General features: G+C 40.2%; 1 protein-coding gene across 1 annotated transcript; it reads left to right on the top strand.

Moving 5' to 3' along the window:
* Positions 1-211: 211 nt before the first annotated feature.
* Positions 212-8982, top strand: LOC119481205 (cytochrome c oxidase subunit NDUFA4). The gene is made up of 4 exons (XM_037761760.1): positions 212-475; positions 3919-4004; positions 7650-7713; positions 8744-8982. The coding sequence occupies exons 1-4, from the start codon at positions 434-436 to the stop codon at positions 8798-8800; spliced, it is 249 nt and encodes an 82-aa protein (XP_037617688.1). The 5' UTR covers positions 212-433; the 3' UTR covers positions 8801-8982.
* Positions 8983-17769: the final 8787 nt, after the last annotated feature.

Below are 17769 nucleotides of genomic sequence, written 5' to 3'. Positions count from 1 at the left end.
TCCAGGAGGAACTGTTCGGAAAATGTTGGTCTGTGTCTGTTGTGTCAGTAAAAATCGGATTTTAAAAGTACCTGCAGTTTTGTTGTTGTATAACAAAACACTTTAGGACACTGAGTACTCAATGAACCTCAGTGGAAACACACAGTGTCCTCGACTGATGTGATTATGAGGATTAGGACGGTCTGTCTCTCCCTCGCTGACCCTCTCATTCATCCGATGGGAGGGAGGGTGAGGGACAGAGCTGAGGGGATTGGCAACAGGTTTGTCTGCGCTGGCCAACATACCGCAGCAAACAACAAATCTTTCTAGAAATCTACATGACTTTAATTCACATGGATACAATAGTCAAACTTTAGCTTTAGTGTAGTTTTTCTATGGTTTAGTTTTTATTTGGAGAATTTATTTGCTTCTTTGTTTTTGAAGAATAATAAAGATGATTAAGACCATGATTCAACACGCGAAGAAACATCCTGGGGTAGGTTGTATCATATTTATGTATCTATTGAGCTCTGTGGTTATTTCTATGACTATCAAGCTCTTTTTGTCACATATTAATGTATACACACGGCTTAAAAAAACAAACAAAAGTTACATTGTTTATTTTTTGTGTATGGCTTTTCTGGGATGCTAGGTATTGGTTTTTCCCAAATTGTATACATTTAGGTCATCAGCTTTTAATTCACTGAATGGTAGGGAAGACTTACACATCTATCTTTGAAAATAAATATACTCTACATATATATATATATATACTACATTTCTATAAAGTGTGAAGTATATGTGCGATATGAGTATATATGGACACACAAAGCTTAAAAAAAATGGAGAGATGGAGCTGAAAGCTCTAACAGCTACTGTATGTGGACCTTTGAGCTTAGATTCTTTTATTACATCACATTAAAACAATTATAATTACTCATCTGATCACACAAATCATTAAAACCAAGTACAGTACTGTGGCTGCACATGATTACATTGTATCATTGGCATGTTAATTTGCTTCATTGCTATCGAAATAAAATGAAGAAAGACAGAAAAAGAAAGACACATAAGCTGTCTGTGCTTGTTTTTTCTGCTGTTGCCTCAGAGCTATGCTGTGGGTGACCCAAATTCGTGGATTGACGGGGTTGGTTTGGCAGTGCACCAGAAAAGTAATAAGGGCAGCAACAGTATCGAACCCCAGCGAGTATAAAACACTTCCTATATCGGTCAGGCTCAATGGTAAAACGGGAAACTCGCACTTGTGTGGCACGATATGAAGATATCAGCACTAGGGAGTGGACAGCTCCCAACACACACACACACACACACACGCACACACACGCGCACACACACACACACACACACACACACACACGTCTTGATTATTTGCTTTGTGTGTGTGTGTGTGAGAGAGAGAGAGAGAGAGCGATCAAAGCTGACCTGCTTCTGTGTGTTTGTGTGTGCGTGGCTGTTTGTGTTTACTTCAATGATCGAAGCTGAGCGTCTGCAGTCAGCGTTGTGTGTGTATGTTTGCATGCTTGTGTGTGTGTGTGTGTGCGTGTGTGTGTGTGCAGTGAAAACTCGATGTGCACGATGAACTTCTTTTCCAGGGTTAACTTGAGGAAGTTGAGAAATTCTCAGTGAACCAACTTGTAGAATAGTTATATAATATAAAAGCCAGGCTGGGTGAGCACCAGGGCTGTAATGCTATTTGTTTAAGTATCGGAGTGCACTTATGACGTGGAGTGTATCGGAGTGCACATGCACAGTTAAGTTGTGGCTCATTTCAAAGGTTACGTAACCACTGTTCCAACTGACCACATGGTCAAATGCTGGACGGACTCTATGAATAGTTTCTTCATGTTGAGAATATTACGCTGCAGTCTGAGCCGTTCAAAGGCTACCGGCAGCTACGGGCGACTTTTAAGGTGGAATGTTTTCTTGCATGTTACTCAATGCATGAGTTGACTTCGTGAATAAATCAACACACCTTAAAAGTCAATAGGACAACTTCGATCATTGCATTTGTTTTTATTGGCTCTCTTGCATGACATACATTTTAGTGCTGAATTTCACCGGATTATGCGAACTGCGTAAAAAACGCGAGGCACTCAGCAACACAACAACAGCGCGAAAAATACTTCACCCTCATTGAGAAAAATTACAAAATCACAAGCCGCCACAGGCTGCTAAAACGTGCTCCGTCTGATCAGAGTCTAAGTCATTATTTCATGAAAATAATTTTGATGGTTGGACAAAACCAGTAATTTGAAGATCACACTTTGGGTTCTGGAAAATTGTGATATTTTACTGTTTTCTGACATTTAATAGACAATTGATAAAACGATTAATTGAGAAAATGATCTGCAGATTAGTTGGCAATAGGAATACTGTCAGTTGCATCCCTATTAAGAATCTTTACAATCCTTACACTAGGGGTGTAAGTAAATATCGAAAATAGAGTATAGCGATATTATGTTTTATGATACTGTAGTGATTCTCAAAAACGTTGCATTGATTTTTAATTTAATTAATAATTTACATGCAAAGACAGTCAATATTTTATTTCATTGGCAAATAAATGTGCCCTCTCAGTGTATGTGTCCTCTCAAAGTACAAAGTGCTATGATGTTGGATGCAAATGTAGATCCCACTGTTCTGATTGCATAAAAAAAGTAAACCTTTTTTACTCAGATTTTAATCATATGGTGGTGTGTTATTTATACTATGACAGTTTTCCTAAAATTAGATTTAGAAACAAAAAAATGGCAGTATTGCCCTGCTTACAGTATCGCAATATATCGCAATATATTGAATCATAACCCCTGTATCGTGATGTGTATCGTGATCGCCCAGATTCTAGCCACTACACAGCCCTAACTGACACTCGGGAGACTGATCACTTGAGTATAAGTCTGAAGCAGGAAGTCCATACTCTGAGTCGGAGTTGTTAAATAGTTGTGTGCCGAGTGGTTCCAGTATGTTGCCAAGGGAGAGATATTTCCCTCATCCGCAGCTTTAAGGAAGTGAATGTCAAAATTTTATCATTCTCCTAATCAACAACAAGGCAAGTGCCAACGCAATCAGACAGAAGACAGATGTCTAGATGCAGCTGAGAAGAGACATCCTTCAGTTCAACCTGATCAAACTGTCATCTCTCTACAGCTTGACTAGATCTGTGTGGGCTGAGAACAGCTGTTCGACAGTGGTGTGACTTACCCCCACCCCCCCCTCTCTGTGTCTCATACATAGAGTATTACACAGCAAAGTAGACAGGAAATGTATGGCAGTGTAGTGTTGATGAATAGATGCTGCGTGGCGAGGATTGACACGGCTAAGCTTTAGGTGTTTAAGATGACATATCACATTATCCCCCTGTCCCCCTAATGTGCTTTTCTATTTTAATTCCTGTCATCATCACCGCTCGGCACATCAAATAACAGTGTGTGTGCGGGTGTGCACACATTCTTGCCTCAGACCGCGTGTGTGTGTGCTCATTTATCCGCATATGTGTGTGTGTGTGTGTGTGTGTGTGTGTGAGTATATGCATATGTCTCGCTCTCATTTCGTGTGTGTGTGTGTGTGATGCTGTCGCTCAGGCTGACAGGTATAGTGTTGAGGAGGAGAGGCTGGCACACACACAGAGGTGCAGCAGCTCTCTCTTCCACCTCGTCCTTGCCCGTTCAACCCAGGCTGACAGTGAGCTGCCTCACACATGGCCCGGGCCTCATGCATATGGAGGAGGGCAAGGAGAGGGAAAAACAGGAATAACAACTACCCGTGTATGTGTGTGTGTGTATATACAGTATGTGTGTATTTCACACAGGTGCATGTTTGCGGTGCATGTCACAGCCAACCACTTGATAGGATGTGTTTGTTTACCCTCGTGTGTCTCTGTAGTCTGGGACTAATGCCATCCTCCTCTCCTCTCTTCAGTTAATCCCTCAATTTGTCTTCCTGACTCTGGGCCTCTGCGGGGCCACCTTCTACCTGATTCGCTTGGCAAGAGGACCTCATGTTACGTAAGATGGTTGTCTGTCTAATCTTGTAGTAGTAATCTTCTACCTTCCTTTTAATACTTAGAGAATGTTACTTTCCATTATTGTCAGCTTAATCCAAACCTCGGATGCATAAAGCTGGGTATCATTTGAGAACTTTTAATCCTGCCAACAGAGTCGGGTCCCGATAGCCAGTCCCCCCTTTTCTGGGTCCAGGCTGGAAATAAAGCCAGATTCGCTGAGCTTGGAGGCAATAAAATCTCACTTGGCCTTATTAGAAAAGAGCAATGCACAAAACATTCAGGTAGCAGGATTCTCAGGCCATTAAACAGGCGTTATCGGTCGCTATAAATACAAAAGATGTGAGTTATTAGGGGCCTACTACGCCTACTACGTTGCGAAAGTGAAAGCAAAACTTAAAACCAAAGCGTAAAACTGAATGAAATGTTACGATTTGAACACTAACAAAACAGCTTCTTTAGGTTTAGGCAACAAAACTCCTTAGTTAAGTTTAAGTTTAAAGAAAAACATTGTGTTATGGCTTAAAAAAAACATGTTTCAAAAGTGAAAGTGAAAGACAACTACGCGTTGTTGGTTTCACACGGGATGCGGACCCTGGATTCCTGGGTGAAAGCCTTGTCCCCGACTTCCACTCCATATAGGCCCTGTTCACACCTGATATTAACATGCGTCCTCAGTGATCCGATCACAAGTGGACAGCTCTAAGTACAGGTGTGAACACACTCAAGACGCATTAAGGACGCATTGAGATCGGATCTTTCAGACCACATTCAGAGGTGGTCTGGGCCACATATGACCACATTCTTTTAGCTTCTTTTACCTTGGATCACAAGTGGCCACTGAAGACGCATGTGGAGACGCATTTTAATGCCAGGTGGGAACAGACGTACTTAAGGCTGTCCACTTGTGATCGGATCACTGAGGACGCATGTTAATACCAGGTCTGAACAGGGCCATAGAGTTTCACCCTATCTATAGTACAGTGCCTGACTTCTGGTTCTGCTCCAGTCCTAACTACTATTGTAACTATGGTTGCTAGAGGCCGCTGTTCTCTTATTTTATACCTTCTTTCGGTGATCGACCATGTGAATAGATGATAAAACCTAACATTGGGTGTAGCAGAGTCCTACTGACCCACATCTGTGGAGATTATTACCATCGATAATGCCTATTTAGTGGCCTGATAACAGTCTAATTGGCATGTCTTTCACTGGAAGAAATGACAAGTGTCACTGACAGCAGATAATCAGTTGTATCTTATTAAAGCTGCAGTAGGTAACCATTTTTTGGCATGATTGGGCAAAAATTCCATAATAACCTGAGAGAAAACTAGACTTCTGCACCTCCTCATGGCTCTGTTTTCAGGCTTTAAAAAAATCTAGCCCGTGACGGGAGACTTTGACCAATCACAGGTCATTCCAGAGAGAGAGTGTTCCTATTGGCTGGGCTCCGGTCATGTGAGTGGTGCTTGGTATTTCCTCAACTGATCTCAACATGGCTGCCGGGTCACAAACTTTCTCATTTTACAGCTAAACAGTACACTACAAGATGATTCTGAAAACATGTGTTACCTAAGACTTTTGAAAACATTATATTTATTGAACATGACATTTTACAGTTAAAACTAGGGCTGACCCGAACGCTTTGAAGCTTCAACCATTGCCATGGTAATCGATCTCCAAATCACTATTCAAATGCTTATTTTTTTTTTTATAAGTATGTAATAATGAAGTGTAAATCCCAAAATAGCCCACAATATTATAATTTTTTTCATATTCAACATTAGTTATTAGTTATCCTCAGATGGATATTGCCGTTTGTTGTGTGTAGAGGTGCGTGCGTGTATGGTAGGGTGGCAACGGCACTGTATTGGCGGAAATGGAAACAGATCGACATTAGCCTGCTGCACCACGCCACGGAGCTTCGAATACCTTCAAATATTTCTCACCGAAGCTTCGAAGCCCAAAAAATGATATTTGGGACAGCCTTAGTTAAAACAATTTCTGTACTGCATTTTTCTTTCTTACTTATTGGCCAAAATATCTGATGAATATAATTTCAGCCGCCTGATTTAAAGGTTGGGCAAATGTTGAAAGTGAAACAATTAGATAAGGGATTTGAAATATATTTGGATTTAATAAGCGGATATTTGATTCAGATTTGATGAAATGCAATCAGACCCGAATTCTACTGCCATCCACATGAGAGCACTGAATTTGATACTAGTATCAAAACATACATTGAATTAATGTTTATAACAAGCGAAGCTGGCTGTATTCAACTGTCTAATCTCAGAATCTGCACTGAACTCAGTGACTCTGTTCGTGTCCTATTTTGGGCCACACACAACCACTTGTTCTGAGGGTCAGCCATAAAGCCTGACCTCATCACCAGCTGATGATGAGTGCTGTGGTCTGTGGCTGCCTCTCTCTCTCAGATGACTGTCTAGTGTTTGTGGTAATGGAGAGAGAGAGGGAGAGACATGCCCGCTCTGCCATCAGTCTCTCGGTCTCTTTGTTTGTGCTTTGGTGGCGCGACGTGCTGCCAGAGGGGGAGGAGGAGGAGGAGGAGGAGGAGGAGGAGGAGGAGGAGGAGGGATGGACGGACAGACAGTCACAGTGGAGCGCTGTGAAATCCAGACTTTGGTTAATGACGAGAGGAGCACTGCCAAGTCACTGGGCTGAGTTCACCTCATCTCATAATCACCTCTCTCTATTTCCAACTTGTGTCTCCATCCAACATCTATGTGTTTATCTCCTTTTGTCTCGGTCCTTCTGTTCCCTCCCATTTGTTAACATCTCGGTCTGTTTCTCTTCTCCAAGTCTTCCTTTTCTGTGCATCTGCTCTTTATTAGGGCTGGGACGATACACCTATCTCCCGATTTGATACTATCACGATACTTGGGTGCCGATTTGATATGTATTGTGATTTTAAAGTATTGCGATTCGATATTATGATTTTCTTCCGTTCTCTTTATACATCCATGGTCAGCTCCATCGGGGCCGATTGAATGCATTTAACATAAATGTCAGTATATAGGTGCTCTACAGTTGTAGCGTCGGCCTATTTTGACCATTTTGAGAGTGACGGCTGGCTTGACCGCACGTTACCGCAACACGATAACGTTTCCTGTCCATGACAGAGTTAGCATGCAGCTTTAGCCATGTGTAGCTCTGCTTTTCCTGGCAATGTGTGAAACCTAAAATGTTTCCATACTTTATTGTATGTGTAGTGTTTACCGCTTTTTAAAATGTGAGGGTGCAGGTCGTATCCATGCGGACCCTCCGCCGTCTTCTACTTTATCGTTTCGGCTCGCTGCGGTTTGTTTTGGTTGACGGATACGGAACAGATATGACATCACAGGACTCTGACTACAACATTAAAAGCGGTAACTTCCTTCTACCGCCGCATAGACTCAAATGAAGCAAATAAAGCGATTCTGGCATTAAAAAATATATTTCAAAATCGTAAAAAAAAAAAAAAAAATTGAAATCACGATACATAGGTGAATACATGTTTTTCCCACCCCTACTCTTTATGTTGCGCTATGCCTCCATCATGAATGCCTTGCTCATCCTCATGTCCTGTCTTTTCTCTTCACTCTTCCTCTCTTTATTCTGCATGCCCTGAATCTTTCCACATTTGCAGCCTGTGGGACAAGAAGAACAACCCTGAGCCGTGGAGCACGCTCGACCCAACCTACCAGTACAAGGTAGCTACTGTACGCCCCTCACACACACACACACAGTACGACCACATGCTTGCTCACACCAATCATGTATGCCAGAAAACTACAAGATTGGCATTGTTTCCCTTGAGTCACTGTAAATCTCACATTCGTCATCAACAGCCTAAAAACCTACCGAAATAGATCTGGATCAACCAATGCTGGCAAAATAATCAGATCAATATGGCTGCTTCCTGCCTTTCTTCACGTTTGTTCAAACAAAAAAGGAAAACAAAGTGTCTTTCAAAAACAAATTAAAGGCAGATGGAAGCGGGAGCTTTAAGTGGTCGGTAATAATTTGCCTTACCTTTTGAACAAGGCCAGAGCCTCAGACAAACTAATGAAAATATTATTAACGCTGACCCAAAATAGAGCAGAAAAACAACCAACTGACAAGTCCCAGAAGAGGAGATCTGGCTGATGTGTTTTTCAGAGAAAAGAGCGTTTTCTGAGCGTTTCAAGGCTGCGCTGCTTGACAGTGGAATGAAAGTCGCTGCAGACAAAAGGTCAGGACACGGCATGTTTAATTCTCGATAGCGAGGCAAAGGTCTCGCATCGAAATTCCACTGAAGTCCAAACAATGATCATAATGAGGAGGAGGGAGTGGGAGAGAGGGGGAGGGAGGACAGAGGAGGCGAGGGTTTTAATGGCAGACCAATCAAGAAAAATACACGGGGAGAAAATGATCACTGCCAAACGCAAAAATGTGTTTTTCATGGTTGGACGGTTGTGATGTATGCATACCACATGCATGCACTCACACAATATATATATGTATTATCTAGGGCATAAGCAAACTGTTAATTCCAAGACATATACAAGACCAAATTTGAAAAAATAAATGAGCTGGAAAGCATCATAAGCATGTTTGGGTGAGTCTATATTTGCACTTGAGGGGAAACAATGTTCACCCCTGCCTCTTTTTTTCCCCTCCCCATGCATTCTCCTTAAGACAGCACTGATGAATTTAATTTAAGCAAAACAGATTTAAATGTATTCCTCCTGCCTTACACAGTTTGTGGCCGTCAACACAGACTACAAGAACCTGAAGAAAGAGGGCCCTGACTTCTAAAGGTCCTCCGGGCAACTCCAGGGTCGCCAAGTTTGGCAGGACCTCCTGCTGTCGCCTCGGTGATGTGAAGCATCTTCTTGAACATTCCCTCAGTTTCACCTCACGCTTCCACGACAACAGCTCTGAGTTAACACTGTAACCCTGTGACCAAAAACTATTAAAGATTACAAGATGAGACAGAAGGCTGGTTTCTTCTGTGCATGATTCATGTGGGTGTATGCTATTATTTAGATGCTGCGAATTCATCAGGAAATATTTTAATTTGGGTGGATATTGGAGATGAAAATGAATGTCGAATTTTTCAGACTACAGTAATAATAATGATAATAATAATGTTGAATATCTGTGTTGATATTTTCTGTTAGTTCTCTTTCTTGTGTGAAACCCTCAACTGAGAGGTCAAAAGTCAGGGTCTGGTGCAGAAAAGCAAGTTTATAATTAATTTATGTCTTTAAAGCTGCACTGATCCAATTTTTTATTTGGTAATGGTTTAAAAAACAGAGTAAAAAAACACTGAGTTTGGTTGAGATCCTGGATGGACTGCAGACTGTATAACCTACAGCTGGAATTGGGAGGTGAGTTGACTTTCTAAAACAATGCTAACTTCAAGTCGAGTAAAGCTATTTATTTACAGGTATGTCTCCCTTGGGTGACACACAAGCGATGTCATCGGTCGCTAGGGATGTTCCTAAAGACAAATTTATCTGACGTTTAAACGGAAGTTTAAAGTTAGATTAGTCGGCTAGTCTCAAAGTAAGAAAACACACAATGTAATCTATAATGTTAAACATTGTGTATAAGAGCCATTTGAAATCGTTAATCAAGTTTTTTTCAATAAATGTCGCTGAAATCAATATGTTCCCAGTGTCCGCTCCGTTCGCCCGGTTAGGAATGCACCTCACAAACCCGGTGTGTGTAATATTTGATGAAACGCCAGCGGGGACTGTGGTATATGAGGAGAAATGGTTTGGCATCGGTTATAGGCTGCCAGTAGTATCTTAGTGTGCTAGTTTTGTTACCTTCCAACTTCTCTTCCCTCTATCTCTCTCAAACAAACACACATAGCGAGCGATGCTGCGTTCAGCCCTTGATCGTCCCTGTAACGTAAATTGTCGCAGTCCTCAGTCCAAAAGTCAACATTTATTGAAGAAAGAAAAGATGTAATCATTTTCCAAAATTCACAACATGTTTTTATCTAACGAAATATTGTGCTTCAGTCCATATTTGTTGGCGTTTAGCCTTTCAAAAACAACTTTTTGCAGTCAAAAAACTTTTAACTATAGGGATGCACCGATCCGACTTTTTCAGTCCTGATACCGATAGCGATACCTGGGCTTTGGGTATCGGCCGATACCGAGTACCGATCTGATACCAGTGTTTAATGAATAAGCTGTATGCCTCACTGTGTGGAAGTGACTGGGCTCATTCTTTTATGTGTAAGGCAACAACAGGCTTGACTTAAACATTGATTTCTTAACTTTGTAAAACAAAATGCAACAAATAAATACATAAAAATGTATTATTATTATTATTTATTATTAAAATAATAAATCATACACTAGCATCTTGGCAAGAAAATCAAGGAATTACAATTGCGGTATAAACCTTTTTAATGCAGAACTAAAATTCCAGTCTATACTGTAACATATATAGTATATAAAGATATAGAATAGATATATAGACTATATATGTATATAATTTAATTTAATAGATCGCCCCATTGTCGACAATATCCGATCCAGCTATTTAAGTCAGTATCGGGCCGATACCCGATGCATCCCTTCTGTTTACTCTCCCGCACACACCTGTGTTAAGGAGGCGGTCTAGCATAACAGGATCATAAATTAGCATACATTTATAACAGAAAATTCAATATTGTTTAGGGTGATGTCGTCCTAAAATATGACATGATGACATTTGAAGCTCCATTCAAAAACCTCAATCAAAGCTTCAAACCTAAAACAAAAAATTACATTTGATAGAGCCTTATCTGCTGGCCAATGTAGCTGATCAGGAGATAAGCAGACTGACTGCTGAACCCAACCACTATTTTGGAAAGAGGGGGTGGTGGCAGGCGGGGGCCGGGAGAACGCAGCGGGCTGGAAGTGAGTCAGGAGAGGCTGATGAGTTCAGATCAGAACGGAGAGGCACCGCTGCTGCTGGAGGAGGAGGAGCGGCAGCTCTCCACAGCAACAGCTCAGACAGCATATGTAAACATGTCATTTAAATGTATACATTAATAAAATAATAAGTTTAACCAACCAAGTATTTCTGGTGCCGAATGGCGGGGGAAGCAAGGTTTAATCCACTAGTCGACTAATCACGCACATCCGTATCGGTCGCTGATGCAAAGTGTCCCGGTTTGTATAGTACAATGAAGACATAAATGCAAATCTAGTGCCAAGGTCTCTCAGTTTCTTAAAAGTTTAGGTTATGGAAAGTCTGCTGTTACACTCAGAAAAGTGTGTGACATTTATATGCATACCATGAGCTGCCAATATTTATGCTTGACGGGGTTAATGAATTCATACATGCTCTACAAAACCCAAACCTTGCTTTTAATTTCCAAGGGAAAAAACATTATTTACTGAGCTCATCACTTCACAAATCCAGCACTACTGGGACAAGTAAGTCACACATGCACACATGCTGAGATATAAAGTTGCAGATGAAGAGGACCGAAATAGAAATCAATCATGAGAGACGAGTATCCGTGTGGGTCATAGAGCTCTTTTAAACCGGTTTTCAGTCCCAGAAAGATATAGTCCAAGGAGACAAATCACTGAACCGTTTGATCACTGCTCCTCTGTTGAAAAAAAACCAAAACATTATTTTCACTTTAGGTATGGAGCAGGAAAATGACAGAATCAGTAGTTTCTCAAAATATGACTCCTGCTGGCATAATTCTCCTGTGTTGGAGAGTTCATTGAATGATGAATGTTTGTGTCTGTGTGTGTGCCTTGTGGAGTGTGTGTGCTCTCACTAGGTATCACTGGACACCAGACAACAACATAAAAATCCCTCTCTAATGGCACACAAACTGTCTCAATGCCAGACCTCTGGGTCCTCCTAATACACTCCTTAATAGACAATCTATGTTCCAGACCCTGCATGGGTCCATTTATGTGTGTGTGTGAGCGTGTCTGTGTGTGTGTGCGCGTCTGCTCCTTTTAAACAGCAATATGCTTCCCGCAACAGTGTGGTGACCTGCCCAGTGGGTATTGTCTGTTGCTGGGCGGTGATTTGTGTGTGTATGCGTGCGTTTGTGTCAGATGCACAAAACCTGCTGACAGGTAATCAGCCGGGCCAAAGCATCACACTGGGGCATAATCACAAGGTCACACACACACATATACACACACACACAGAGGGGGGACAGTTATTATCCAACCTGAGCAGCTTCACAGGTCGTTGTGATCGCATTGCCTCGGTGTGTTAGTATCAGCATAAAACTTAAAAGGCCGAGGGAGACGCACGCCAACGGCTCGCCATCAAACAATTTACCAGTTAGAATCATAGACTGTATATAAGAAGTGGACGTAGTCACCGTGACATCACCCATTGATTTGTGGACTGCTGTTTTGAAGCCTCCAGTTCGGCATTTTGGCCGTTGCCATGTTGCTTTTTTGCAACCGGACACGAGAGGGTGGAGCTTAGTACAACCGAACGCCGAGTAAGACATTTTCAGTCGATCAAAATGTTTGAATTAACTTTCATGAGCTGAAAACACACTGTGAAAAGGTTAAAGTTGTCAGATGAAAACGCAGACAACTCCCAGACCGGACAACGGCGTGGTAGCAACCTCTCAATCACAAGGTAATCATTCCCTTTATGGTCTATTTGACTCTAAATGATATTTTACTAAATGAACATCATGCTGTATTGAAGAAGACTTGAAACTAGTGATTGAGACCATAAACTCATGTTTACAATGTTTACTGAGGTAATAAATCCAGTGAGAAGTAGGCTCATTTTCTCATAGACTTCTATACAATCAGACTTCTTTGTGCAACCAGAAGAGTCGCCCCCTGTTGGCTGTTAGAAAGAATGCAAGTTTAAGGCACTTCAGCATTGGCCTCACTTTTCAGACCCGGAGGTAACCCACTGGTTAGGATAAGATGTACAATATTTTTTATTTATTATGTTGAATCTCTTTCTTTTATGCCATTCACATTTTATCCATTCATCTTCCAACACTTCAAATATAACTGTTTTATAAAACATCACCTGAACACACTATCCTTTCTTTCTTTATCTAATAACATGTTTTTGCTTCCCTGCTTTTTAGTCATTTTTCCAACTCATACTACCACCGATAAAATAGGACTAAATTACTACATTCATATGGCTTCAACAGTTAGCGTCTGTGTCAACAAACCAACGCAGTTATTTTCCAAAACAGCAAACACTAAAGCAGACATGCAATCCCAATCAGGCCTCAGTAGGAAACAAAGTATGGCAGTGTGTGATCAGGATCTCAGTTTTACAAACACAGGTTGTGTTTGTCATTTTTCCACGTCATGAGTTGAAGTGAGAGCACTTTTCTCAGACAACTTGTCAGTGAGAGGGAGGGAGGGAGGGAGATCGAGAGAGACCATCTCCTCCTCGATTACATCCTCTCTGACGAGCAAGAGTAGATATTTTTAGACGAGGATTAATTTTAATGGGTGAGATAAGAAGTGAGTCGTGGGTGGAGGAGGGACGAATAAATAAGTAAATAGGACATGCCGCAAAACAGGAGGCGGCGGTGGGGTAGCGTGGCTGTTGCTGTGAGGCCTTGGGCAGATCCACTGATCCAGTGGAGATAGTGAGGCCTTTCATCCTTTAATGTTTTCTCCCAGAGGTGGAACATCAAAATCAAAAAGCAAACCGGCGTTTGTCCAGAACTCCAAACGGAGCGACGTTTCGTAAAGGAGAGGTTGTGAGGTTACATTTTGAGAAATACATTGGTGTAGCATGTTTCAGGGTTCAAAAAGCTTTAAGAGTTCATTTGATGAGCATGATATCAACATACCGTAACTCTTCTGACATTCCCACAGGTTTGCACCAACAAAACCATCTCAGTGGAGTTTCATTTCCACAATAGAGCAACGCCCCCTATCTTCAGGACCAAGTCAGACAATTAAAACATTTTGTAGAATAACTGTCAAAGTGATTAGATGTGTCATTATGTGCCATTGGTTATGATAAGATTACAAGTACAGACAATACTGTGGATATTCTTGACACGGATGCCACTGGTACCATAGAACAGAAGTCTTAAACAGGTCAACAAATCCCCATACAACGAAGACTGATGATATCTTACAAAAGTTATTCTTCATTTTGTGCGTTTTCCTATGAATGTCCAGCAACATGTGACATGTGTCAATTTCCGCTAAAATCTTTTCAAAATAAACTTCAATTTAGGCAACAAAACTACTTAGATAGGTTCAGGAAAAGATTGACTTAGTAAAATTAGGAAACGATCCTGGTTTGGGTTAAAATAACTCCGGAAGTGGCGTAACTTAAGTACGGAAGTTACGTGATAAATAAATCAACGTTGACTTCTGGTTTTACACGGGACATGAACACCAGTCTCCTGGGCAAAAGTGTAGGGTTTTTTGACCCACCCATCCATCCCGACCTCCTCTCTACCCAGCGTTTGTCGCTCTTTATATTTCCTGGTTCACAATTGTGTGGATTACATACAAACACATTTCGTGGGATATCATATCATACGTCGACCTGTGCAATTGTGTTAAGTCTGTTTATTGTCAATACTGTATATATTGTTCCAATTTTTAATATTCCCCTTTTTTATATTGTTCCTATTTTTATATTCTTTCTATTTAAATTGTTAATATTTTATACATCTGTGCACTGTGTTGTATCTTAATTTTTGTTTTTACTGCTGCTTCTTGTTTTTTGCACTATCCCCTTTGCTGCCGTACACTGCAAATTTCCCCACTGTTGGACTAATAAAGGAATCTCTTATATACGAATTACAGTGCAATTCTTTTCGTAGGTAAAGCTACGAACGGTACAAACAGCTCGAACAGGATGCAACCAGGTCCAGTAATATGAAAGTGAAATCAAATATTTAAGTTAAAAGTTTGTACCTAACATTTCAGTTATAAAAAGGTGCATTTTACTGCAGAGATACTTCCTGGCTCAACTGGAATGAATGACTTCCATACAGTAAAGGATTTGAGGTCCAAACTCTACTTAATAGCTTTTTCCAGAGCTTTCAACCATATCACATAGCCTTCATCAGCAGATGGAGTATATTTCAATTGCACAAAAGAATGGCAAGAGTTGCTAGTTGAACAGGCTACTTTTAGTGTAATATAAGTTAACAGACAACACAAATTATTCTGTAGTTGTAAAATAAAAAAAATATATAAAAAATTAAAATGGAATTAAATATTAATGTAATGAAATAATAGGGCTGCAACTAACGATTATATTCATTGTCGATTAATCTGTCAATTATTTTCTCGATTAATTGATTGTAAGAAATTGTATTTGGTTCACCATCTGACTCTCATAAAGTTCCTATTGTTATTCATAACGAAAAAATCCAGCAGGTATTTTCATATAAATATTTGGACGTCTTGATAGACCATCTGTTATCTTGGAAAGACCGCATTGAATTTGTCTGTAAAAAGACAAAACAAATAATTTACTTTCTCCGCTGCATCAGGTCTTTTGGGGCGAGCAAACAAATTCTTCTTTTGTTTTTTACTGCTGTTATTAGGAATGTTCTACAGTATTGTTATTCTACATGGTACAAGAGTTTGTCCACTACTTTAAAGTCAAAACTGCTCCACCAAATGAAAATCTGCTCAAAGATTGTAGGTCAACCCCTTGAGAAACTCTATGAATCAGCCTATCATAATAACATATTAAGGCTGGCTAACACCATCGTCTCTGACCCCAACCATGTTTTGAACAGTGAATATGAATTGTTACCATCAAATCGGAGATACAGGGTTCCACGATTTAATAAGGTTAGACTGAAGCACTCTTTTGTACACCAGTCAATCCTCAAACTAAATATGGAGCCTAATCCCAGATCAAATGTACGATGAAGGGCCCCGAGTATCGTCTTCTGTGATTGTAATGTTTAAATGTACGTATCCTTGTTTCTTGTCTTTGTCCTTTTTGTGATGTTGCAAATGGAGCTGCTGTGATGCAAAACAAATTTCAGACCTGTCTGACAATAAAGCATTATCGTATCGTATTATCGTATTGATTAGTTGTTTGGTCTATAAAATGTCAGAAAATGGTGAAAAATGTCGATTAGTGTTGTTTCCCAAAGCCCAAGATGACGTCTTCAAATGTCTTGTTTTGTCCACAACTCAAAGATATTCAGTTTACTGTCATAGAGGAGTAAAGAAACCAGAAAAAAAATCACAACTAAGAAGCTGGAATCAGAGAATTTTTACTTTTTTTTTTCTTTAAAAATTACACAAACTAATCGATTAATCGTTGCAGCTCTAGAAACTGATTCCAGCTGCTGTCCTGGCCGTATAGTGACATGATGTTTTTTTATTCCAGTTGTGATAGGAATATTGCTTTAGTAAAGTAGTTTTATTCAGAACGTACAGTATATAAGTATTCTGAGCTGACCAACGCAGATCGCTAAACCACAACAGAAGCGAGCCACTTGTGAACACAGCTGCAGAGAAAAAACAAACAACAACACATCTCACTAAAAATATGACAATGCACAAGGTAACATCCTCCTGCCTATATGAATTTCTAAATATGCCAGCGGCATGTTTATAATACACAGCGTGAGAATAGCTCGTGCTGTGTGAAAAGCGGGACAAAGAATTATGCTGCATTGGCAGTCTTGTTCCTGGAATCCCTCATCGGTTCAGGAGCGAGGAGAGTTTCCATAAAGTTAGAGGAGGTGAGAGAAAAAAAAACTGGTTTCAATTACTGGCTCCTCGCTGCAGGTTTACTGCAGGTGTGACAAAATGTTTGTTTACTTAAGGTTAAGGAAAAAAAGAAAAGAAAATCTGGGGTATAAAATAGGTATAACTGGCTCTTTCAGACAGGCATGCACAATCTCACTGCCTGCATTAGCACACACATACACACTTATACAGCTTCCTGGATCGTTGCAGTGAGTGTCAGATCTGGTTTCTCCACACACATCTGGGACACTGGCAGACAATTAATTGATGGGGGGAAGATTTCCTCGTCCTCCTGAGTACTAAGTGTCATTAATCCAGCCACAGTGGAGATACAAAGATTGTAAAAATAAAGAAACATCCACTTTTTATCATTATTATTTACAAAAAATAATACCAAAATAATAATAAAAAAAATAATAATTAAAAAAACATCTAAAAATTCCAAAAGTAAAGCCAAAAGGTGCAACAGCAGTTAATTAAATTAAATTATCAAAATTATAGACATTTTTCACAGCAGACATTTTGACAGGTGTTAATAATTAAAGGTACTAGATACGGGATTGGGAGCATTTCTATTGCCTCTCGACAGCTCTCAACATGGCGAAGGCAAGCCGGCGGCTCGCAGCTAACGGTGCTAACAGGGCAAACAACGCCAAAGGTGCAGACAGAGATACTGTAACAGTGTTAACCTGAGGGGGAGTGCTACCAGTGGTGGAAGAAGTACACTGAAAAAACTGACATTTTGGTATAGTAAAATATATTAGATTTACTTTTATAATTTCTACATTGTAATATTAAGATTCAGTGAGAACTAGAAGTTCTTAAGTAAACATTTTAATATTTACCCATTTTATTCATGTAATAAATTAACTGTGTGCGAAGAGTATTTTTATTATAGATTTACTCGTACTATTTAAATGTTTTATAGTCGCTGCACAGGAACCTTTAAATACTAAGTACATTTTAATCTAAAAGTATAGCGTGTTTGAATCCGTGCATGCGCCTTTAAACAGGACAAGACTCCCGCGATTTGGGTCAGAAGGACGGTTGGAGTACGGAGAT

This window comes from Sebastes umbrosus, chromosome 1, assembly GCF_015220745.1.
Source record: "Sebastes umbrosus isolate fSebUmb1 chromosome 1, fSebUmb1.pri, whole genome shotgun sequence".
Classification (NCBI taxonomy): Eukaryota; Metazoa; Chordata; class Actinopteri; order Perciformes; family Sebastidae; genus Sebastes; species Sebastes umbrosus.
This window is presented reverse-complemented; position numbering and strand designations above follow the sequence as displayed.

Bases quoted from the DNA above. Each gene is read 5' to 3' on its own strand.
- LOC119481205 (XM_037761760.1), top strand. From the start codon at position 434: ATGATTAAGACCATGATTCAACACGCGAAGAAACATCCTGGG. The intron at 476-3,918 runs GTAGGTTGTATC...TCCTCTCTTCAG, and splicing joins ACGCGAAGAAACATCCTGGG to TTAATCCCTCAATTTGTCTT. The intron at 4,005-7,649 runs GTAAGATGGTTG...CCACATTTGCAG, and splicing joins GCAAGAGGACCTCATGTTAC to CCTGTGGGACAAGAAGAACA.